The sequence below is a fragment of the Sphaerodactylus townsendi genome, linkage group LG16, assembly GCF_021028975.2.
Source record: "Sphaerodactylus townsendi isolate TG3544 linkage group LG16, MPM_Stown_v2.3, whole genome shotgun sequence".
Lineage (NCBI taxonomy): Eukaryota > Metazoa > Chordata > Lepidosauria > Squamata > Sphaerodactylidae > Sphaerodactylus > Sphaerodactylus townsendi.
The window spans coordinates 15,846,496-15,871,016 of record NC_059440.1 but is presented as its reverse complement, the minus strand read 5'-3'; the positions used below and the strand labels follow the sequence as shown (position 1 = coordinate 15,871,016).

General features: G+C 61.5%; 2 protein-coding genes across 3 annotated transcripts in view; both read left to right on the top strand.

The window, feature by feature from the left end:
- The window catches only part of LOC125445520 (uroplakin-3b-like), a 37,045-nt gene extending 21,241 nt beyond the window's left edge, over nucleotides 1-15,804 (top strand). Inside the window, exons 2-5 of the mRNA XM_048518603.1 lie at nucleotides 9,262-9,484; nucleotides 13,283-13,359; nucleotides 14,527-14,656; nucleotides 14,803-15,804. Of these exons, the coding sequence (XP_048374560.1) occupies nucleotides 9,262-9,484; nucleotides 13,283-13,359; nucleotides 14,527-14,656; nucleotides 14,803-14,968 (596 nt within the window). The 3' untranslated portion in view covers nucleotides 14,969-15,804. The remainder of the gene's footprint in view (nucleotides 1-9,261; nucleotides 9,485-13,282; nucleotides 13,360-14,526; nucleotides 14,657-14,802) is intronic.
- Nucleotides 1-24,521, top strand: part of DTX2 (deltex E3 ubiquitin ligase 2) — a 117,384-nt gene that overhangs the window by 37,347 nt on the left and 55,516 nt on the right. The window lies entirely within an intron of this gene.

Genomic DNA, 24,521 nt, shown 5'->3' with positions numbered 1-24,521 from the left:
CCCCCCCCCACCCCCCCCCCCCCCCACCCCCCCCCCCCCCCACCCCCCCCCCCCCCCACCCCCCCCCCCCCCCACCCCCCCCCCCCCCCACCCCCCCCCCCCCCCACCCCCCCCCCCCCCCACCCCCCCCCCCCCCCACCCCCCCCCCCCCCCACCCCCCCCCCCCCCCACCCCCCCCCCCCCCCACCCCCCCCCCCCCCCACCCCCCCCCCCCCCCACCCCCCCCCCCCCCCACCCCCCCCCCCCCCCACCCCCCCCCCCCCCCACCCCCCCCCCCCCCCACCCCCCCCCCCCCCCACCCCCCCCCCCCCCCACCCCCCCCCCCCCCCACCCCCCCCCCCCCCCACCCCCCCCCCCCCCCACCCCCCCCCCCCCCCACCCCCCCCCCCCCCCACCCCCCCCCCCCCCCACCCCCCCCCCCCCCCACCCCCCCCCCCCCCCACCCCCCCCCCCCCCCACCCCCCCCCCCCCCCACCCCCCCCCCCCCCCACCCCCCCCCCCCCCCACCCCCCCCCCCCCCCACCCCCCCCCCCCCCCACCCCCCCCCCCCCCCACCCCCCCCCCCCCCCACCCCCCCCCCCCCCCACCCCCCCCCCCCCCCACCCCCCCCCCCCCCCACCCCCCCCCCCCCCCACCCCCCCCCCCCCCCACCCCCCCCCCCCCCCACCCCCCCCCCCCCCCACCCCCCCCCCCCCCCACCCCCCCCCCCCCCCACCCCCCCCCCCCCCCACCCCCCCCCCCCCCCACCCCCCCCCCCCCCCACCCCCCCCCCCCCCCACCCCCCCCCCCCCCCACCCCCCCCCCCCCCCACCCCCCCCCCCCCCCACCCCCCCCCCCCCCCACCCCCCCCCCCCCCCACCCCCCCCCCCCCCCACCCCCCCCCCCCCCCACCCCCCCCCCCCCCCACCCCCCCCCCCCCCCACCCCCCCCCCCCCCCACCCCCCCCCCCCCCCACCCCCCCCCCCCCCCACCCCCCCCCCCCCCCACCCCCCCCCCCCCCCACCCCCCCCCCCCCCCACCCCCCCCCCCCCCCACCCCCCCCCCCCCCCACCCCCCCCCCCCCCCACCCCCCCCCCCCCCCACCCCCCCCCCCCCCCACCCCCCCCCCCCCCCACCCCCCCCCCCCCCCACCCCCCCCCCCCCCCACCCCCCCCCCCCCCCACCCCCCCCCCCCCCCACCCCCCCCCCCCCCCACCCCCCCCCCCCCCCACCCCCCCCCCCCCCCACCCCCCCCCCCCCCCACCCCCCCCCCCCCCCACCCCCCCCCCCCCCCACCCCCCCCCCCCCCCACCCCCCCCCCCCCCCACCCCCCCCCCCCCCCACCCCCCCCCCCCCCCACCCCCCCCCCCCCCCACCCCCCCCCCCCCCCACCCCCCCCCCCCCCCACCCCCCCCCCCCCCCACCCCCCCCCCCCCCCACCCCCCCCCCCCCCCACCCCCCCCCCCCCCCACCCCCCCCCCCCCCCACCCCCCCCCCCCCCCACCCCCCCCCCCCCCCACCCCCCCCCCCCCCCACCCCCCCCCCCCCCCACCCCCCCCCCCCCCCACCCCCCCCCCCCCCCACCCCCCCCCCCCCCCACCCCCCCCCCCCCCCACCCCCCCCCCCCCCCACCCCCCCCCCCCCCCACCCCCCCCCCCCCCCACCCCCCCCCCCCCCCACCCCCCCCCCCCCCCACCCCCCCCCCCCCCCACCCCCCCCCCCCCCCACCCCCCCCCCCCCCCACCCCCCCCCCCCCCCACCCCCCCCCCCCCCCACCCCCCCCCCCCCCCACCCCCCCCCCCCCCCACCCCCCCCCCCCCCCACCCCCCCCCCCCCCCACCCCCCCCCCCCCCCACCCCCCCCCCCCCCCACCCCCCCCCCCCCCCACCCCCCCCCCCCCCCACCCCCCCCCCCCCCCACCCCCCCCCCCCCCCACCCCCCCCCCCCCCCACCCCCCCCCCCCCCCACCCCCCCCCCCCCCCACCCCCCCCCCCCCCCACCCCCCCCCCCCCCCACCCCCCCCCCCCCCCACCCCCCCCCCCCCCCACCCCCCCCCCCCCCCACCCCCCCCCCCCCCCACCCCCCCCCCCCCCCACCCCCCCCCCCCCCCACCCCCCCCCCCCCCCACCCCCCCCCCCCCCCACCCCCCCCCCCCCCCACCCCCCCCCCCCCCCACCCCCCCCCCCCCCCACCCCCCCCCCCCCCCACCCCCCCCCCCCCCCACCCCCCCCCCCCCCCACCCCCCCCCCCCCCCACCCCCCCCCCCCCCCACCCCCCCCCCCCCCCACCCCCCCCCCCCCCCACCCCCCCCCCCCCCCACCCCCCCCCCCCCCCACCCCCCCCCCCCCCCACCCCCCCCCCCCCCCACCCCCCCCCCCCCCCACCCCCCCCCCCCCCCACCCCCCCCCCCCCCCACCCCCCCCCCCCCCCACCCCCCCCCCCCCCCACCCCCCCCCCCCCCCACCCCCCCCCCCCCCCACCCCCCCCCCCCCCCACCCCCCCCCCCCCCCACCCCCCCCCCCCCCCACCCCCCCCCCCCCCCACCCCCCCCCCCCCCCACCCCCCCCCCCCCCCACCCCCCCCCCCCCCCACCCCCCCCCCCCCCCACCCCCCCCCCCCCCCACCCCCCCCCCCCCCCACCCCCCCCCCCCCCCACCCCCCCCCCCCCCCACCCCCCCCCCCCCCCACCCCCCCCCCCCCCCACCCCCCCCCCCCCCCACCCCCCCCCCCCCCCACCCCCCCCCCCCCCCACCCCCCCCCCCCCCCACCCCCCCCCCCCCCCACCCCCCCCCCCCCCCACCCCCCCCCCCCCCCACCCCCCCCCCCCCCCACCCCCCCCCCCCCCCACCCCCCCCCCCCCCCACCCCCCCCCCCCCCCACCCCCCCCCCCCCCCACCCCCCCCCCCCCCCACCCCCCCCCCCCCCCACCCCCCCCCCCCCCCACCCCCCCCCCCCCCCACCCCCCCCCCCCCCCACCCCCCCCCCCCCCCACCCCCCCCCCCCCCCACCCCCCCCCCCCCCCACCCCCCCCCCCCCCCACCCCCCCCCCCCCCCACCCCCCCCCCCCCCCACCCCCCCCCCCCCCCACCCCCCCCCCCCCCCACCCCCCCCCCCCCCCACCCCCCCCCCCCCCCACCCCCCCCCCCCCCCACCCCCCCCCCCCCCCACCCCCCCCCCCCCCCACCCCCCCCCCCCCCCACCCCCCCCCCCCCCCACCCCCCCCCCCCCCCACCCCCCCCCCCCCCCACCCCCCCCCCCCCCCACCCCCCCCCCCCCCCACCCCCCCCCCCCCCCACCCCCCCCCCCCCCCACCCCCCCCCCCCCCCACCCCCCCCCCCCCCCACCCCCCCCCCCCCCCACCCCCCCCCCCCCCCACCCCCCCCCCCCCCCACCCCCCCCCCCCCCCACCCCCCCCCCCCCCCACCCCCCCCCCCCCCCACCCCCCCCCCCCCCCACCCCCCCCCCCCCCCACCCCCCCCCCCCCCCACCCCCCCCCCCCCCCACCCCCCCCCCCCCCCACCCCCCCCCCCCCCCACCCCCCCCCCCCCCCACCCCCCCCCCCCCCCACCCCCCCCCCCCCCCACCCCCCCCCCCCCCCACCCCCCCCCCCCCCCACCCCCCCCCCCCCCCACCCCCCCCCCCCCCCACCCCCCCCCCCCCCCACCCCCCCCCCCCCCCACCCCCCCCCCCCCCCACCCCCCCCCCCCCCCACCCCCCCCCCCCCCCACCCCCCCCCCCCCCCACCCCCCCCCCCCCCCACCCCCCCCCCCCCCCACCCCCCCCCCCCCCCACCCCCCCCCCCCCCCACCCCCCCCCCCCCCCACCCCCCCCCCCCCCCACCCCCCCCCCCCCCCACCCCCCCCCCCCCCCACCCCCCCCCCCCCCCACCCCCCCCCCCCCCCACCCCCCCCCCCCCCCACCCCCCCCCCCCCCCACCCCCCCCCCCCCCCACCCCCCCCCCCCCCCACCCCCCCCCCCCCCCACCCCCCCCCCCCCCCACCCCCCCCCCCCCCCACCCCCCCCCCCCCCCACCCCCCCCCCCCCCCACCCCCCCCCCCCCCCACCCCCCCCCCCCCCCACCCCCCCCCCCCCCCACCCCCCCCCCCCCCCACCCCCCCCCCCCCCCACCCCCCCCCCCCCCCACCCCCCCCCCCCCCCACCCCCCCCCCCCCCCACCCCCCCCCCCCCCCACCCCCCCCCCCCCCCACCCCCCCCCCCCCCCACCCCCCCCCCCCCCCACCCCCCCCCCCCCCCACCCCCCCCCCCCCCCACCCCCCCCCCCCCCCACCCCCCCCCCCCCCCACCCCCCCCCCCCCCCACCCCCCCCCCCCCCCACCCCCCCCCCCCCCCACCCCCCCCCCCCCCCACCCCCCCCCCCCCCCACCCCCCCCCCCCCCCACCCCCCCCCCCCCCCACCCCCCCCCCCCCCCACCCCCCCCCCCCCCCACCCCCCCCCCCCCCCACCCCCCCCCCCCCCCACCCCCCCCCCCCCCCACCCCCCCCCCCCCCCACCCCCCCCCCCCCCCACCCCCCCCCCCCCCCACCCCCCCCCCCCCCCACCCCCCCCCCCCCCCACCCCCCCCCCCCCCCACCCCCCCCCCCCCCCACCCCCCCCCCCCCCCACCCCCCCCCCCCCCCACCCCCCCCCCCCCCCACCCCCCCCCCCCCCCACCCCCCCCCCCCCCCACCCCCCCCCCCCCCCACCCCCCCCCCCCCCCACCCCCCCCCCCCCCCACCCCCCCCCCCCCCCACCCCCCCCCCCCCCCACCCCCCCCCCCCCCCACCCCCCCCCCCCCCCACCCCCCCCCCCCCCCACCCCCCCCCCCCCCCACCCCCCCCCCCCCCCACCCCCCCCCCCCCCCACCCCCCCCCCCCCCCACCCCCCCCCCCCCCCACCCCCCCCCCCCCCCACCCCCCCCCCCCCCCACCCCCCCCCCCCCCCACCCCCCCCCCCCCCCACCCCCCCCCCCCCCCACCCCCCCCCCCCCCCACCCCCCCCCCCCCCCACCCCCCCCCCCCCCCACCCCCCCCCCCCCCCACCCCCCCCCCCCCCCACCCCCCCCCCCCCCCACCCCCCCCCCCCCCCACCCCCCCCCCCCCCCACCCCCCCCCCCCCCCACCCCCCCCCCCCCCCACCCCCCCCCCCCCCCACCCCCCCCCCCCCCCACCCCCCCCCCCCCCCACCCCCCCCCCCCCCCACCCCCCCCCCCCCCCACCCCCCCCCCCCCCCACCCCCCCCCCCCCCCACCCCCCCCCCCCCCCACCCCCCCCCCCCCCCACCCCCCCCCCCCCCCACCCCCCCCCCCCCCCACCCCCCCCCCCCCCCACCCCCCCCCCCCCCCACCCCCCCCCCCCCCCACCCCCCCCCCCCCCCACCCCCCCCCCCCCCCACCCCCCCCCCCCCCCACCCCCCCCCCCCCCCACCCCCCCCCCCCCCCACCCCCCCCCCCCCCCACCCCCCCCCCCCCCCACCCCCCCCCCCCCCCACCCCCCCCCCCCCCCACCCCCCCCCCCCCCCACCCCCCCCCCCCCCCACCCCCCCCCCCCCCCACCCCCCCCCCCCCCCACCCCCCCCCCCCCCCACCCCCCCCCCCCCCCACCCCCCCCCCCCCCCACCCCCCCCCCCCCCCACCCCCCCCCCCCCCCACCCCCCCCCCCCCCCACCCCCCCCCCCCCCCACCCCCCCCCCCCCCCACCCCCCCCCCCCCCCACCCCCCCCCCCCCCCACCCCCCCCCCCCCCCACCCCCCCCCCCCCCCACCCCCCCCCCCCCCCACCCCCCCCCCCCCCCACCCCCCCCCCCCCCCACCCCCCCCCCCCCCCACCCCCCCCCCCCCCCACCCCCCCCCCCCCCCACCCCCCCCCCCCCCCACCCCCCCCCCCCCCCACCCCCCCCCCCCCCCACCCCCCCCCCCCCCCACCCCCCCCCCCCCCCACCCCCCCCCCCCCCCACCCCCCCCCCCCCCCACCCCCCCCCCCCCCCACCCCCCCCCCCCCCCACCCCCCCCCCCCCCCACCCCCCCCCCCCCCCACCCCCCCCCCCCCCCACCCCCCCCCCCCCCCACCCCCCCCCCCCCCCACCCCCCCCCCCCCCCACCCCCCCCCCCCCCCACCCCCCCCCCCCCCCACCCCCCCCCCCCCCCACCCCCCCCCCCCCCCACCCCCCCCCCCCCCCACCCCCCCCCCCCCCCACCCCCCCCCCCCCCCACCCCCCCCCCCCCCCACCCCCCCCCCCCCCCACCCCCCCCCCCCCCCACCCCCCCCCCCCCCCACCCCCCCCCCCCCCCACCCCCCCCCCCCCCCACCCCCCCCCCCCCCCACCCCCCCCCCCCCCCACCCCCCCCCCCCCCCACCCCCCCCCCCCCCCACCCCCCCCCCCCCCCACCCCCCCCCCCCCCCACCCCCCCCCCCCCCCACCCCCCCCCCCCCCCACCCCCCCCCCCCCCCACCCCCCCCCCCCCCCACCCCCCCCCCCCCCCACCCCCCCCCCCCCCCACCCCCCCCCCCCCCCACCCCCCCCCCCCCCCACCCCCCCCCCCCCCCACCCCCCCCCCCCCCCACCCCCCCCCCCCCCCACCCCCCCCCCCCCCCACCCCCCCCCCCCCCCACCCCCCCCCCCCCCCACCCCCCCCCCCCCCCACCCCCCCCCCCCCCCACCCCCCCCCCCCCCCACCCCCCCCCCCCCCCACCCCCCCCCCCCCCCACCCCCCCCCCCCCCCACCCCCCCCCCCCCCCACCCCCCCCCCCCCCCACCCCCCCCCCCCCCCACCCCCCCCCCCCCCCACCCCCCCCCCCCCCCACCCCCCCCCCCCCCCACCCCCCCCCCCCCCCACCCCCCCCCCCCCCCACCCCCCCCCCCCCCCACCCCCCCCCCCCCCCACCCCCCCCCCCCCCCACCCCCCCCCCCCCCCACCCCCCCCCCCCCCCACCCCCCCCCCCCCCCACCCCCCCCCCCCCCCACCCCCCCCCCCCCCCACCCCCCCCCCCCCCCACCCCCCCCCCCCCCCACCCCCCCCCCCCCCCACCCCCCCCCCCCCCCACCCCCCCCCCCCCCCACCCCCCCCCCCCCCCACCCCCCCCCCCCCCCACCCCCCCCCCCCCCCACCCCCCCCCCCCCCCACCCCCCCCCCCCCCCACCCCCCCCCCCCCCCACCCCCCCCCCCCCCCACCCCCCCCCCCCCCCACCCCCCCCCCCCCCCACCCCCCCCCCCCCCCACCCCCCCCCCCCCCCACCCCCCCCCCCCCCCACCCCCCCCCCCCCCCACCCCCCCCCCCCCCCACCCCCCCCCCCCCCCACCCCCCCCCCCCCCCACCCCCCCCCCCCCCCACCCCCCCCCCCCCCCACCCCCCCCCCCCCCCACCCCCCCCCCCCCCCACCCCCCCCCCCCCCCACCCCCCCCCCCCCCCACCCCCCCCCCCCCCCACCCCCCCCCCCCCCCACCCCCCCCCCCCCCCACCCCCCCCCCCCCCCAATCAGCTGTGAAAGCCTTTGACAATAAACTCCTTCAGAATCTCACAAACCCCCCACAGGCTTGCAAAGTTCTGCAGTTTAACTTCTGCTGACTTTCCTTTTTGACAGCTTTCCCAATTGTGGATGTTGTTGTGTTACAAAGTCTAGGGCAGAAAGAGGCATGGAACATGAAATAAGATAACTGTTCAAGTCAGAGCTTTAAGATTTGACGGATTCCCGTCAGGAGATGAACCAAATAGAAATTACTTTCTGATTTCTGTTCTAATAATCCTCTATTTATGAAGCACTTTTCCCAAGATGGTGACTGGCACCTCTCCTGGGAGGTTTGGTAAAACACAGATATATGTAGCTATAGTTGAAAATGAATCTGCAGTTGATCTTCAGAAATACAAGCCAGTCCAAATGCTTTGTATTCTTTGAATACTTTGAATATTTTGTATTCGGATCAGCTCGTATAATTCGAGGTCACTGCATTTGGGCTGAAAATGGCCCGAATATTCCTGAATCGGCTGAATATGCCCAAATCACCTCCTATTTGGGCATATTCCGCGATTCAGGCTGCCCGAATCGCCAACCCTACTATAGATTCTTTAACCAGTTGTCAAACTTAGGGACAGTAAATGTCTTAGGAGTCTTTCGCTCAGTTTTCCAGATATCTGTCTGAGTACTAGAAGTCGTGTGTGTGTGTGTGTGTGTGTGTGTGTGTGTGTGTGTGTGTGTGTGTGTGTGTGTGTGTGTGAAAACCTGCACATTTGTCAGAATTAACCTTTGAGTTTCACCTCTATATGCCCGCTCTCAGGATGACAGGAAGGTATCAGGGTGTTTTTAGTGATGGCACCTTATTTCTGAAATCCCAGTGTGGTCCTTTTGCCCAGCACTGTCTTATTTGTTCTGTTCTGGAACTGCTTGTTTTTATGCCTTTTTCTGGCTGGCTGCTGCATTTTAAATGTTTTTTTAAGTATTATGTGTTTCAAACGTATTGTTCATTCTTTGGATTCTCTTTTTGTAAATCTCCTTGAGGTGTAGAGATCTCAGCCTGCCCCCTGCCTTCTCATGGTTCCATTTCTGACATTGGGAAGCCAGAAGAGCCAGGTATACTGCATGGGTATTGGTTGCTACCCCATCAACAGGGGAAGGATGGGATTATCCTAATATCGCATATGGCGAGCTTAGTAGGTTGTCAAAGGACTCTTAGCGAGTTTGAGGCAGAGGTCAAATCTGAACCGAGAACCTGCAAAATTAGATTGCATTCTCTTGACCAATGTGCTTAGAGCCAGAGTGGTGTAGTGGTTAAGAGCAGGTGCACTCTAATCTGGATAACCTGGTTTGATTCCACGCTCTGCCACTTGAGCTGTGGAGGCTTATCTGGTGAACCAGGTTAGCTTGTGCACTCCAAAGCATGCTAGCTGGGTAACCTTGGGCTAGTCACAGTTCTTTGGAGCTCTCTCAGCCCCACCCACCTCACAGGGTGTTTCTTGTGTGTGTGGAGGGGGGAAGGAGAGTGTAAGCCGCTTTGAGAAAAAGGGGGGATATAAATCCAAACTCCTCCTCCTCCTCCTCCTCCTATTCTTCTTCCCAGTGTACTGAAATCGGTCTGTCTTTCTAACTGAAATTATTTGTTTCTTTCCTTACAAGGGAAACTGCAGGCAATGTTGAGCACATATTTAGTAAAAATTAGCAGGGCCACTGCAGGGCCAGGGTCCCAATCCAACCCAAGACCCACTAGTTACCCATCTATGCCCTACAGAGATAAACCACGGATGTCATTAGCACACACAGCCCAGTTTTTTTCTTGTCTCCTTACTTCTGCAGCCACCAGCAGCTTCCAAAACCCGATAGATCCAGAGCAGATCCCACCGTATGAAAACCTGTTTAGCAAATATGCCTATATGACAATGAAATCATCCATCTCCCACTACCCCTGCCGAAGAGACAAATCAGGGAGCGTCCTCCGGGTTGGCAATGAATCGACCTGCAAGAATGACAACAGCCTGACCCCCTGCAATGGACCGCTGCCCTCCCCGGGGCCTTACAGGTGAGCTTGGGCAGGGGAAGTAGTAGAATACTTTACTCAGAAGAGGCCAGAACTTCAACTTGCTTTTAATCAGGGCTGAATAGGGACCTTAAAGCAGTTCAGAACAGAGCTTGGCAGCCCAGCAGTTTGGGCGCAGGCAGTGGCAAGAAGACAAAGGCGAGCTTCTACTGACCGTTGTTGTTATCACTGGCCAGGTCTGAGCCACACATCCCTGAAAACTTGCAAGCCCAGATGGGGCCACCATAGTGTAGTGGTTAGGAGTGGTGGGCTCTAAACTAGAAAACAGGGCTTGTTTCCCCTCTTTTCCACTGTTGGGTAAGGTGACCAGCCGTCCCGCTTTTGGCGGGACACTAACGCTTTTCCGCAATGAGTTAAAGTGCCTCCCACGCTGCCGCACTGCCTTCTGGGGCGCTTCCCTGTTTCCTGACCAGGGAGCGCAGCAAAAGGCAGTGTGCTCCTGCAGCCGTGCGGGTGCGCGCATGCGCACCCCGCTTTACAGGAGTAAAAATCTGGTCACCTTACTGTTGGGTGACCTTTGGCTTGTCACAGTTCTCTTTCACCTCTTAGCCCCACGTACCTCACAAGAAGTCTGTCATGGGGAGAGGAAGGTAAACTGCTTTGAGACTCCTTACAGTTGAGAAAACCAGGGTATAGATCCAAACTCTTCTTTGTCTCGAGTCTTTTGGACCCCAGGCTTAATTTGAAAGATCAGTATCGTATCCAACTCACCAATGGCTGCCAGCAGCCCTCCACGACAGTGGGCCTCTGATCAGGTAAAGGGTCAATCCATCCCTGCTTTTAAGGCTGGTCAGCCATACCTGGAGCAGACATGCAGAGAATACTATGCACAGTTCTGACCACCCCATGTCTACAAAACGGATATCATAGAGCTGGAAAAGGTGCACAAAAGGACAACGGTATGAGCAGTGGTGGGATCCAAAAATTTTAATAACAGGTTCCGATGGTGGTGGGATTCAAACAGTGGCGCCGCCGCACACACGCACCTCCAGTCCCTATTGGGCAGGGAGGTTGCTTTAGTAACCCCTTCTCGGCACTCAGAAAAAATTAGTAACCACTTCTAGAGAAGTGGTGAGAACTGGTTGGATCCCACCTCTGGGTATGAGGTGAAGAGACTGTGCAGCAACTGAAATCCCTTGAAGCTAGAGAGGTCGCTTTTTTGAGCTGTGGTCTGGCAAACCATCTGGCCAGCTGAGGTGATGCTGTGTTCCACCTATTGCCTTGGCCTCTCATGGGTGCAGTGGGTGGGAGTGGGTTGTTGCCATCTTTTATTACTGTTTTAATCTGTTGCCGAGTTACTAAATTGTTTATTCGATGTTGTGATTTTAGTTATCTGTTGGGAGCTGCCCTGAGCGCTTCAGGGGTGGGAGGGCTATAAACATGAAATAATAAACAAACAAACAGGCAGCGTTTTGCTCAGTGGTTGGTTCTATTTGGATTTTTTAATTTATTCTTATGCTTTTTCCTCTTCTGTTATCCCCCTTGGGCCCCAATTGTCAGGGTCATCACTAGGACACAACTTGCTTCCAGGAAACTACTGGCGATCACTCAATAGCGAGAGAGAGACCCCCACGGCATTAGTCTGATAGAAAGTTCTCTGCCTGCTTGTGTTGGTTGTTGGTAGCTTTAGCTACGGCCGAGCTAGACCTAAAGACAAGCTGTGTAAATGGGCGGTGGCTTCTATGCACATTGTAAACTTTGCCCAAACCTTTTTCCTAGTCAAGCACAAACGTTTTTGTTTGCCATTCTCATAGCACCGTGACCTGAACGTGTCCCAGAAATTAAACAACCACACCAGCCCTATCTATTTTGAAGCCTGGGGCAAAGACGGTTTCTGACAGCCAGAAGAATCATCCCTCTGCCAAAATCCATACAAAAGGGCAGATCTGTTGGACCGGATTTGCCACATTGCAATCTGTTCAACGGACTGGAATGAGAAATTAGCTGAATGGACTTGCCTGTCCAGGTATCCAAGAGTCAGAATTCTGTCCTGCACTAAATAATCCCGTGAACCTGCATAATATGGAAAATATTATTGCAGTATGACTAATGCATGGCACATAACGTGTGCCCTTTTTGGATTTACATCCCACCTTTCTCGCCTGTTAGGAGACTCAAGGTGGCTTACAAGCTCCTTTCCCTTCCTCTCCCCACAACAGACACCGTGTGAGGCAGGTGGGGCTGAGAGAGTTCTGAGAGAAGTGTGACTCACCCAAGGTCACCCAGCAGGAATGTAGGAGTGGCAGTGCGGGAACACATCTGGATCACCAGATAAGCCTCTGCCATTCAGGTAGAGGAGTGAAGAATCAAACCTGGTTCTCCAGATTAGAATCCTTCTCTTAACCACTACACCACGCTGGCTCTCATTTTTGGTAATGAGACAGGTTGACATTTAACAAGGAATCTGAGTTTTGGGGGATGGTAATCCCCATTTCATTCATGTATCTGTAGCCTATTTTACCAGTAAAAGGAGTACCCAGATTTCTGAGGATGAAGTGTAGGCAACTGGGGAAGTCAATGGCAAAGCAACCTGTAAACATATTTTGCCTAGTAAACATTGTGATGTGGCCAGTGTTGGATTTACCTATAGGCTTAGCAAGCTTAAGCCTTTGTGGTTTCCAGCTAAGGTGTATAATGTTTTTGACACTGTCATAAGTGTACGAATTTTATTTGTGCATTTTAAAAAAATCATTATGGTATTTAACAATACATCTTATGTCCTTTAGAAGAAGAAGAGTTTGGATTTATATCCCCCTTTCTGTCCTGTAGGAGACTCAAAGGGGATTACAATTTCCTTGCCCTTCCCCCCTCACAACAAACACCCTGTGAGGTGGGTGGGGCTGAGAGAGCTCCGAGAAGCTGTGACTAGCCCGAGGTCACCCAGCTGGTGTGTGTGGGAGTGCACAGGCTAATCTGAATTCCCCAGATAAGCCTCCACAGCTCAGTTGGCAGAGCGGTGAATCAAACCCGGTTCCTCCAGATTAGAATGCACCTGCTCTTAACCACTACGCCACTGCTGCTCCTTAAGAGGAGGGATTGTGAATTGTGGAATTTTAAGCACCTGCCATCATCCTCAGCTTTATTCATTTTTGTTTAGAACACTCCTTCGTCTTCCTCTAGTCATGAGGGTGAGAAATTGGGAAGGGCCTCCCAAGTGGTATAGTCTAGGGCAGGGTGGTCCAACTGTTCATGGACTACAATCCCCATCAGCCCCTGCCAGTATGCTGGATGTGGCATCACATCACCTGATGGGTCAGTAATGACCAGGTGCTGGCCCAGGGGACTACCTTTATACTTTGTCTACAGGCACTGCCATTCGTGGACTGCTGCCACCATTCAATCACACCACAACTTAATTGTGATTGGCCATGGTTTGACAACAAAGAATGGGGTTCAACTCGCAAACTTGACCGCCTGTTTACATGTGCATTCAGCAGCAGGCCTAGGATTTGGGGAGCCTCCATCAAAGTTGGGAACTCTTACCTGGGATCCTCTGTGGTGCTCCAAAGAAAACTGAAAACAGCAGCCCCATTGAGGGTAGTGGCCCCTTAGTAGCTAAATAAATGCTCTGTCTTGCCACAACCTCTGTAGCCAACCTCTTCCTGTACTGACAATGTTTTGATTAGTCTGCTGTATACGTATAAATGTCAACATGGTTTGCCAAGCATCTGGGTTTCAATAAACTTCCTCGAAGTTTGTCAGAGACATTCGGATCCAGTCATAACACTTCAGTCTAACAGGGAATTGTTTAAATATATATTTTTTCTATTTCATTTTCAGAGTGAAATTCCTTGCCATGGACTCCACTGGAGCCAAGGCAGAGACAAGGTGGTCTGGTCCCATTACTCTGAACAAAGGTACAGTAGACCAAAACTGAGGCTTCCCGAAATAGGGTTGGAAGGCAGTTTGTGGAATTGAGATATCATTGGTTGACACAGGGTTTGCAAACATCAATAGCAAGGTAATCTCAAAATGAAGAAGACTTTGTTTGTTTGTTGGACATACGTCCAATAACAGTTATTGCCAGCCAAAATGGTAGCATAGTGGATAAGAGCAGGTAGACTCTAATCTGGTGAGCCAGGTTTATTTCCCCACTCCTCCACACGCAGCCTGCTGGGCAGTGGTGGGATCCAAAAATTTTAGTAACAGGTTCCCATGGTGGTGGGATTCAAACTGTGGCGTAGCGCCAATGGGGCTGGGCGGGGCACGACGGGGCGTGGCCGGGCATTCCAGGGGCAGGGCATTCCTGGGCGGGGCTGTGGCAAGGACGCAGCCACTGCGCCGGTCCTTGGGCAGGAAACGAATGCACGCAGGCGCAGGCTGCCACGCACGCCAGTGCACCTCCTGCTAGACTGCTTCAAGTTCTGTGCGCTACTGCTGAGAGGAGGGGCAAAATCACCAATTAATAACCCCCTCTCAGCACCCACAAATAGTTCGTAACCTACTCTCGGGAACCTGTGAGAACCTGCTGGATCCCACCTCTGCTGCTGGGTGACCTTATTTGTTTATTATTCAGTTTTATACACCACCCTATCCCAAGAGGGCTCAGGGCAGTGTACAACACAAAGTTTCACCACAAAATACAATCCAAACCCAAACCCAAAAAACAGGTGGAGCAGATAGCTAAATACAAATAAATAATGTACAGATAAATAATAGCACAAGCTCCATTTGCTATAAACTACAAAAGCTAAAAATCCATTAAAGCAACAGTTAATACAATAAAACGGTGTCCAGCAAAATTCTTAATCTAAAACCCTCCCAGGGAGGGAGGAACGGTGGGTCCCGTTGATGTTAAGGGACCCCTGGTGCAATGAGAACAGGAGGGGGCACAGTTCTCTCAGAACTCTCTCAGCCCCACCTCTCTCACAAGGTGTCTGTTGTGGGGAGAGGAAGGGAAAGGAATTTGAGAACCACTTTGAGACTCCTTTCAGTTGAGAAAAGGTTGCTGAAGAAGATAATTACAGGTGAGTAGCTGGAACTGAAACATGCCAACCTTTCTCTTCTTTTGTCACCCATTCCAGCTCAAGCTTGGAAAACAGTCGACACGTGGCCCGGACGCCGCAGCGGAGACATGATTGTCATCACCGTCATCCTCTCTGTCCTCTGCGGGGTTGTCACCACTGGCTTCCTGTGCACCGTCTGCTATGAATGGTAAGTGCCTCAAATGAGATTCTTAGCCTTGCACAAGGAGCATTTGGGGGCCCCCCAATCTCCCGGCCCTGGGCACACCTGGGCAAAGCCAGCGGCAAGTAATTGTGACTATTCTTGACACTAACATCCGTTCTCTCTTTCAACAGCCTCAAGGTTTGGCAGAACGGCCCACAGCAGAACACAGAGGAGCAGCGTCAGGAGTCCTTCCACCCGAGTCGCTATGACACCCATCACATCCTCCCTGCCCCCCCTTTGCCATCTCCACCTCCAGCGGACATGCCCAGTCCTCCACTTGTCACTCCTCCTTCTTAGAGTCTTGCCTGCACAGACAGTTGCATCCCCCTCTTTGGCTTTCCCAGTAGTTTTGCTCAACAACCATATCCAAGACCGCCCACCCGCCCCTGCTACATTACAGCCCAGCCCTATCTTATACCCTTTTCTTGTTTAAAATCCAAAAACAAAGTTTGTATGTCCAGAAAATACCAGGGAGCAGAAAGGGAGCCATTTGCACTGACCTATTCAGGGTTACAAAGGGAAGATTGAAACCAGCTGCATTAAAAGATGAAGAAGAGGTTGGATTTATACCCCACCTTTCTTTCCTGTAAGGAGACCCAAAGTGGCTTACGAGCTTCTTTCCCTTCATCTCCCCACAACAGATACCTTGTGAGATAGCTGGGGTGGAGAGAGTGCTGAGGGAACAGTGACTAGTAGCCCAAGGTCACCCAGCAGGAATGTAGGAGTACACAAATACATCTGGTTCACAAGATAAGCCTCAGCCGCTCAGGTGGAGGAGTGGGGAATCAAACCCAGTTCTCCAGATTAGAATCCACCTGCTCTTAACCACTTCACCATGCTGGAAACTATGGCACAGCTCTGCCCCACCCATACTTCTTTGTCTGCTTGGCTGTTCTAGGACCCTTCCAAATATCTCCCCAACTTCTGATTCCCCACTCCATCCTATTTCTTTGCCTGTCCGTTTAGGCAAATCCTGCTTTGGAATTCATACTCTGGTTTTTGTCCTCTCCATTGTTTCAGAGACAAGAATTGGGACCTGTCAGACCTCGGCTTTCCCAGCTGTCTCACATGTTATTCTACTGGGTGACATCCAGGCCTCCCCTAACCATGTTAATAAACAGTTGATAGTGGTCCCAAGATGTGTCACAAAGACCTTTATAACATGTTTCGTGACAGGGCAAGGTGTTCATCGATTTGCTGGGACTCAAACATTCCACAAAGTATACTAAGTGGAGAAGCCGATCTGGGGAGTATGGAGGGAAGAAGGCAAGAAGCAGTGAAACGGTGCATCCATGTGCATTATGCGTTGATGCTTGAACTCAAGAGAGACTGGGAGAGGCTCGCTCACCGCAAGAAAGTTGACGTCTCACATTACAAGTTTATGTACATGAATCAACTTGCTTTGCCAGTTCACCCCCGCCTGAGGGTAGTCCCCGCCTTCTCGGAAGGGACTGTTTCTCTGCAGACCCAATCTTGTTTTCAGAGCACGTGGCATTCAAATGCACAACACTTGTCTCTGGGACTGCTTGACCGTCTTGGTTCTGAAGCTCTCTTCCCTCCCAAGCAGTCTCCTCTTCAGGTGTGCATAGATTTCTGCCCGTGGCGATGATAACTTTTCAGGTATCTGATGGCAGCAGGTTCTCCTGGCTCACAAAAAGCTTTTGTCGCAAACTACGGAGGTGCCACAAGTCTCCTTATTGCTTTCTTGCTGGATTTCTATGTTCCTCCCCAATTTGATTTTTTCCTTTATTATGCCACTGCTCCTCTTTCAAATGTAGAACGGGTGGAGTGTGAATCTACATAAGATTCTTACACTGGCAAATATGCTCATACAGTCCACAGAGCAGCAACCTGTCATCATGTTGTTGATGGTGGTATCTATTAATCATTTCTTGGGAGAAGCAGTGCCATATCTCTCACTCACAACCTAGCATGAGGAACAGGGGCAAGAGAGGGCATAAAACACTGTTTTCAATCCAGAAAGTCTCCCTCCAGCATTTTAGGGTCATCTTGCAGGCCTCTGCAGCATCCCTCATGCCCTGCAGCAACTTCTTCAGCATGGTGTAGTGCAGTGGTGGCGATCCTGTGGCACTCCAGATGTTCATGGACTACAGTTCCCATCAGCCCCTGCCAGCATGGCCAATTGGCAGGAGCTGATGGGAATTGTAGTCCATGAACATCTGGAGTGCCATAGGTTTGCCACCACGAGTATAGTGGTTAGGAGCAGGTGGACTCTTAAGATGGAGAGCCGGGATTGATTCCCCACTCCTCCACCTGAGTTTCAGACTCTTATCTGGTGAACTGGATTTGTTTCCTCGCTCCTGCACATAACGACTGCTGGGTGACCTTGAGCCAGTCGCAGTTCTCTCAGACCTCTCTCAGCCCCACCTGCCTCACAAGGTGCCTGTTGTGGGGAGAGGAAGGCAAAGGAGCTTGTAAGCTAGGTTGACCAGACGTCCCGCTTTTGGCGGGACAGTCCCGCCTTAAAACAATTTGTCCCGCGTCCCGTGGGTTTTTTCAAGTGTCCCGATTTTTGGAAGGCTGCCACACTGCCTTCTGTGTCGCAAGGCAGTGCGGCAGCCTCCCACGCGCGCGGCCGCAGGAGCACACTGCCTTCTGGGGCGCTCCTGTTTCCCGCCCTGTCCCACCTACCTGCTTGTCCCGGTTCACAAAGTTGACCATCTGGTCACCTTATTGTAAGCCCCCTTGATTCTTCTTACAGGAAAGAAAGTCAGGATATAAATCCAAACTCTTCTTCTTTTCTTAAGCTGGGTTCTCTCTCACTGTGCTGGAGAGTTCATACAGACCTATTTTTAAAATGGGAGTGTGAATCGATACCTCCCCCCCCCTTTCTTCACTGCCATAATGTGAGAAATTACCTTCCTAGCTTTTCCCTTTTATGGAGCTCAGCACAGAAGCCTCCTTGGTGCCCAAGCCAAGAACTAGGTGGGGGAGGCCAACACCAAAAATACCTTCCTTCCACTGAGGTGTGAAAGTCTATGAGTCAGCCAGTGCTAACAGAACTCTGCTTGGGTGACAGACACTAAGCCTCATTAACAAAGTTGGGGTGAAGAGGGGGAATAGGGTAGACCTCTCAGCCACTAGTTTTAGTCTCCATCTATGCCTGAAAGTAGGGAAAGGTGTGGCAAGGAGTGGCCATTCATCAATGGTGTGGCCATTCATCAATGGCAGGAGGATCTCCTACCCCCGGCGGGACATGGCAACCCTCGTACAATGCCATAGATTCAACCCTCCAAAGCAGCTGTTTTCTCTCAGGGAACTGATCTCTGCCATCTGAGATCAAGAGTACCAGTAGGAGATTCCAGGGCTCACCTGGAGGTTGGCATCCCTAGCCACAACAAGGAATACATTTAAATGGACAGCTATCACTCTTCATTGGCTTGCAAGCTGATATGGGAGAAGGGAGAAACAGATATCTCGCCCTGAGCTCTTTGGGATGTTTTTATGGATTTATAGAACATGCCATGTCATGTCATAGACCAGATGTCTCCAGATGTGGCCCTCAAGATATTCATGGACTACACTTCTGCCAGCATGGCCAATTGCTGATGGGAATCGTCATTCATGAACATCTGGAGAACATAGTTTGGAGACCCCTGTCATAGACCCCTGTCATAGACCAAAGGGCCCTCATAGTTTGGAGACCCCTGTCATAGACCAAAGGGCCCTCATATTAGAACAGGGAGGAATTGAGGCAGTGACCAGAAGACAAGGTCTATTACACACACATCTCTGTTTTCATCGGCAGCTTTAGAAAGCGTTAGCGAACATTTTTGTAGCAACAGAGCTGGTCAGCATCTTCTCTCCAAACGCTTGAGCTCCTCACCTGCATTCCTTCGCCTCGTGCTCACTCTTGACCTTCTGAGGGGTGTTTGTTTGCTTTTATCAATGGGATGAGTTTCGGCAGGGTGAATAACCATGCGTTGCTAGGTGGGGTTGTGGCAGACAAAGAACTCTGTTACTCAAGAAGTACAGTTGTCCTTTTTTTTTATTTCTGGGAGAGGTTTGTGTTGTTTTCTGGACTGTGTTGACAGCTGGGTGTCAAGTGGAAATCCCAGCAATAAAGTATTCTTATATGCGGAATTGGTTTGCGGAACTCACTGTCACAAGATGTGGTGATGTAAAGGGGATTTGAGAAATGTAGGGGGGAGGAGTGACTATCTGTGGCTCTTCGCTGTGATAGCATCATAAACTTCCATTTACAGAAATAGCGTACATCTGAGTATTGGACGCCGGGACCAAAATAAAGAAATAAAACAGGAGTAAGCCAGTATCTTCATGCCTTTGGCCCCTGCTGGTCACTTTGAGGAATAAAAGCTGGATTAGCTAGAGGACTGAGTGAAGTTATTACTTATGATTAAGAATAGAACCTCAAAATACATAGAAGCGGTATGCCTCTGACTGTGAGGTGTTTGTGACCCAGCATAATATAATGGTTAGCAGCAGTGGCGTAGGAGGTTAAGAGCTCGTGTATCTAATCTGGAGGAACCGGGTTTGATTCCCAGCTCTGCCGCCTGAGCTGTGGAGGCTTATCTGGGGAATTCAGATTAGCCTGCACACTCCCACACACGCCAGCTGGGTGACCTTGGGCTAGTCACAGCTTTCTGGAGCTCTCTCAGCCCCACCTACCTCAGCCCCACCTACCTCACAGGGTGTTTGTTGTGAGGGGGGAAGGGCAAGGAGATTGTAAGCCCCTTTGAGTCTCCTGCAGGAGAGAAAGGGGGGATATAAATCCAACTCTTCTTCTTCTTAAGAGCGGTGGACTCTAATTTGGACAATAATGGTTTGTTTCCTCACTCTTCCACATGAAGCCTGCTGGGTGACCTTGGACTAGTCGCAGTTCTCTCCAAACTCTCTCAACCCCACCTATCTCACGTGTCTGTTGTGGGGAGAGGAAAGGAGGGTGATTGTGAGCTGCTCAAAGGTAGATAAAAGCAGCATACAAAAACCAATTGTTCATTTAGAGCATAGGTGTCAAACTTGCGGCCCTCCAGATGTTATGGACTACAGTCATACTAGCATCATGCTGGCAGGGGATATGGGAACTGTAGTCCATAACATCTGGAGGGCCGCAAGTTTGACACCTGTGATTTAGAGACATCTTGCTGTCCTCCGCTGCAAACAGGATGCCAATTAGCTACATCTTGGGTCTGATCCAAGAAAGCAAATTTGCCTGCTCTTGTGTAGAACCCATTACCACAAAATATGGTGAAGTCTGCTAGGTTAGCAGGCTATAAAAAGTTTTGTTTGGCTGTTGACAATTTGGGAGATTGCCCCAGAGACCTCTGGAAAGGTGGAAGCGATTGTGCTGCTCCCGGTAACCTTTCTCCATCTATTACTTCTGCTTACCTTCTCTCTTTCTCCGCCACTTATCAAGAATTATTTAGATGTTGGTTTTAGTTGTTCGCTGCTTTGAGGAAATTATATGTTGGTACAGAAGTAGTTCTAATTAGCAACCAGTGTCCAAAAGGGTATCAGACGTCCGAACGACACAGGTTCAAATCTCCAATCCGTGTTGGAATTTTACTGGGTTCATTTGGGCCAGTCTCTCTCTCTCTCTCTCTCTCTCTCTCTCTCTCTCTCTCTCTCTCTCTCTCTCTCTCTCTCTCAGCCTAACCTACCTCACAGAGTTGTTCTGAGGGTCACATGAAGGAGAGAAGAAATGTAACACACCGTGTGCACTTTGATGGGACAAAACTGAACCAAATAAAATAATAGAACAAACAAACTGAATAAAATAAAATAATACAACAGAGCCATGCTGCAGCATGTGTCAGGAGCATTTTCCGTGCATCGACATGGACCTCGTTTATAAAGGGGTTCAGGAGCATGTATTGTTTCGTAGCAGGTTAATACCTTCTCGTTTTTAGAAGTGAATCACTACCTCCTGAGTTGCCAGCCTAGGGGAGGAACACATTTCCATCACCCCACCTTGGCATAGCAGAATTGTTCAGTTGTGCACAATAAATCCCCCGCTCTCCAAAACCAGGCAGACTTGTTTGCTGCTAGCCCTTGGTGGAGGTGAGAGGGGAAAAAACATTAAGAATGTGCAGCTAACTGACAAAAGAAAAGGCAGGTGTGGGCGAGGCCACGGGAGGCAGAACCACAAAGAGAGGGGAGACTTTTCAACTCCTCGCTCTCAGTGCCTTTATTGTGGAAGAGGCTGAGACGGACGGCTCCGTGGACACAATGGCTTTTGCCACACTAATTCTGGCGCTGATGTCCGTCGGCATTCGTGCTGAACGTGGTAAGTCCTTCTTTGGTGGCGGCCGTGTTAGCGTTTTGTTGAATTGTGCAGAAAATTCCATAAAGGCTTCTGAAGGACCACGTCCGAAAAAGAGCAGACTTCCTCCCTTCCGTTCCTCTATTTTTCTGCATGGTGTCTCTGCACTGCGTTCCTCAGTTCCAGTTGCTCTGGGAGAAATGTGAGTTTGTGGGATCAGAACATTTTGCTGTAGATTTCTATGCGCTGGATCCATTAGCATCCTTTCCCTCCCACTTGCGTTACCAACAGGCTGTTGAGAAAACGTTTCTGGTTTCTTAGGTATGAAGGTATCCCGTTTCATTTGGGGTATCTTCCTGATGTGCCTTTGTGCTCCAGTGCATGATTTGGACGTCATAGCCATTAAGCTCCGTCTTCCAAAGAAAGGGTGCTAATTTTTATTCTGGCCCTTTTAAAGACGGTATTAACTCTTTTCTTTTTAACTCCATGCAATGTTTTCTTGTTGTATGACGTCTTTTATTTATTTTAAGTCTTTGTATACTTTAAAATTTTGTTTATTATGAAATACTTTATAGCCTAGATGCCAATAAAGGCCTTGGTTGGAGTTAGATGTCATGTTAAGAAGAATAAATTCTTGTCTCTCTTCCATCGTGGAGAGTAAGGGAATGTTCCCAGAGCTCCCATCACAGACCCAAAGTGTCAGCAAGACAGCTGCGTCTAAGCACACTCTGGCTCATTCCGCACATGCAGAATAATGCACTATCAAACTGCTTTCAGTGCTCTTTGAAGCTGTGCAGAATAGCAAAATCCACTTGCAAACAGTTGTGAAAGTGGTTTGAAAATGCATTATTTTGCATGTGCGGAAGGGGCCTCTGATACAACTGTATGGGTTGGTCCCGGCCAGCTTTTCCACAGGTGAAAAAGGGGAGAAGTCATAAGAACATAAGAACAAGCCAGCTGGATCAGACCAAAGTCCATCTAGTCCAGCTCTCTGCTACTCGCAGTGGCCCACCAGGTGCCTTGGGGAGCTCACATGTAGGATGTGAACGCAATGGCCTTCTGCGGCTGTTGCTCCCGATTACCTGGTCTGTTGAGGCATTTGCAATCTCAGATCAAGGAGGATCAAGATTGGTAGCCATAAATCGACTTCTCCTCCATAAATCTGTCCAAGCCCCTTTTAAAGCTATCCAGGTTAGTGGCCATCACCACTTTGATAACCCCCAAAGGCTATGCTTGGGACAAAAGTGACCGTGCTAAGAAAGGGAATTGAGCGAGATTGACTAACAAAGCTGGCTGGATCCAATGCTATTTACAATCGCTGCAAGACTGTTCTTCTTTTCTTCGCTGGGCATTCTTTGTGCCCATCTACAATGGTCAAGGCAGGTGGAGATGAAAGAAGATGCAAAGAAACTGTGGGAAAAGCTTAGTAGAGGATATCTGATGTATTTGGCTCCATTGAGGGAACCAAACAAGATCACTTGGAATACCCACGCTAGTACGGAATTTGGATGAGAATTTCAGAAGCATCCTGCAGTGTCCAGCTAGGACTGGGAAGGGCAAGTTCAAATCCCCGCTCTGCCACTTGAGCTGTGGAGTCTTATCTGGTGAACTGGATTAGCTTGTGCACTCCAACACATGCCAGCTGGGTGACCTTGGGCTAGTCACAGTTCTTTGGAGCGCTCTCAGCCCCACCTACCTCGCAGGGTGTTTGTTGGGAGGGAGGAAGGGAAAGGAGTTTGTAAGCCCCATTGAGTCTCCTTAGAAAGGGGGGGATATAAATCCAACTCTTCTTCTTCTTCTTCTTCTTCTTCTTCTTCTTCTTCTTCTTCTTCTTCTTCTTCTTCTTCTTCTTCTTCTTCTTCTTCTTCTTCTTCTTCTTCTTCTTCTTCTTCTTCTTCTTCTTCTTCTTCTTCTTCTTCTTCTTCTTCTATGAATTAACCCTTCCTTCCCAATGACACAGTCTTTCTAACTCTCCCCCTTCACCTATCTAGACATCTCATAAGTGTGGTCACAGATGCCCCGTTTTCACCTGCAGTTTGGCCTTTACTTAAGGTGTTTACAATAGAGGGAAGAAATCTTATGTCTCCCCTGTCTCTCAGAATTCCTCACGAGTTATACCCCTCACATCACCCCTCAAAATCTGGAGGGGAAGATCACCGCGAGCACGTTTGTCCTGGCGCAACCCCGCTGCTACTTTGAGGTCGATGACTACGACAGAATCTGGCTGCTGGTTGCCCGGAGTGATGGTAGGTTTTGATGTGTTATTTTTTTAGGGCCTTCCTAAAGAGATAAGGTTGCCAAGTCCTCTCTAGCCACCAGCAGGGGGGCAGAGGGGTAGGGCTGCCAGCTTCACGTTGGGGAATTCCTGGAGATTTGGACCTCAGTTGTGTACAGTGTCATAGAATCTATCTTCCGTTTTCTCCAGCTCATATCTATAGACTGAGGATGAGCTGTAGTTCCATGAGATCCCCCGGTCCTGGAGGCTGGCAACCCTATAAATAGATCAGGTACCCACTTGGAACATATTTCCTCTTCACTAGTCATGTCCATTTTGATGCGAGGGTGTAGCGTGGTGTAGTGGTTAAGAGCAGGTGCACTCTAATCTGGAGAACCAGGTTTGATTCCCCACTCTGCCACTTGAGCTGTGGAGGCTTATCTGGTGAACTAGATTAGCTTGTGCACTCCAACACATGCCAGCTGGGTGACTTTGGGCTAGTCACAGTTCTTTGGAGCTCTCTCAGCCCTGCCTACCTCATGGGGTGTTGTGGGGTGGGGAGGGGAAGGGAAAGGAAAGGAGATTGTAAGCCCCTTTGAGTCTCCTTACAGGAAAGAAAGGGGGGATATAAATCCAAACTCTTCTTCGTTATATGAGCTTCCAAGTTCAACTCAAGATGTGGTTGCTTACCTTTCACAGCAGAGGTGAGCACATTTTTCAATCCATGGGCCAAAGATCTCAACCCACAGTTGGGGACTCAAAGTTGGACACCGGCTCTTTACTGTTTTTCCCAGCTCTTAAAGGTGCCAGTGTGGGGGATCAAGAAGAGCCAGCATCCAACTTAGAATTGAAAAGTGGTCAGAGAGACCAAGATACGGCTGTCTCTCCCCTCCCTCCTGCTCTTAATAGCACCTGAGGTATTTACAATCTTTAGGGAAGTACCAGGCTGATGCTGCAGTATGGCAGGCTGAGCCTCCCAGCAAATTATTAAGCAGGTTAAAGGCAACTGAAAAGCTTCCATGGGTCAGATTGTGCACCCCCAGTTTGTTCTTGTCAACCCCTGTTTTAAAGCCTTGCATATCCTGGGACCAAAGCTGCCAGTTCCAGGTTTAGGAACTCTTGAAGATTTGGGGGTACAGGAGCCTGGGGGATGGGGAAGATTTAGGGAAAAGGGGGGACCTCAGCAGGATACAAGGCCTCAATTTCACCCCACAAAGTAGCCGTTTCCTTCAAGGAAAGTGTTCTCTCAGCCCAGAGGTCCATTATTGGAGTTGCCAAACTCCAGGTGGTAGCTGGAGATCTTCTGGGATTACAACTGATTTCCAGGCAACAGAGATCCGATCACGTGGAGACAATGGCCTCTTTGTATGGTGAACTCTATGGCCGTGGCG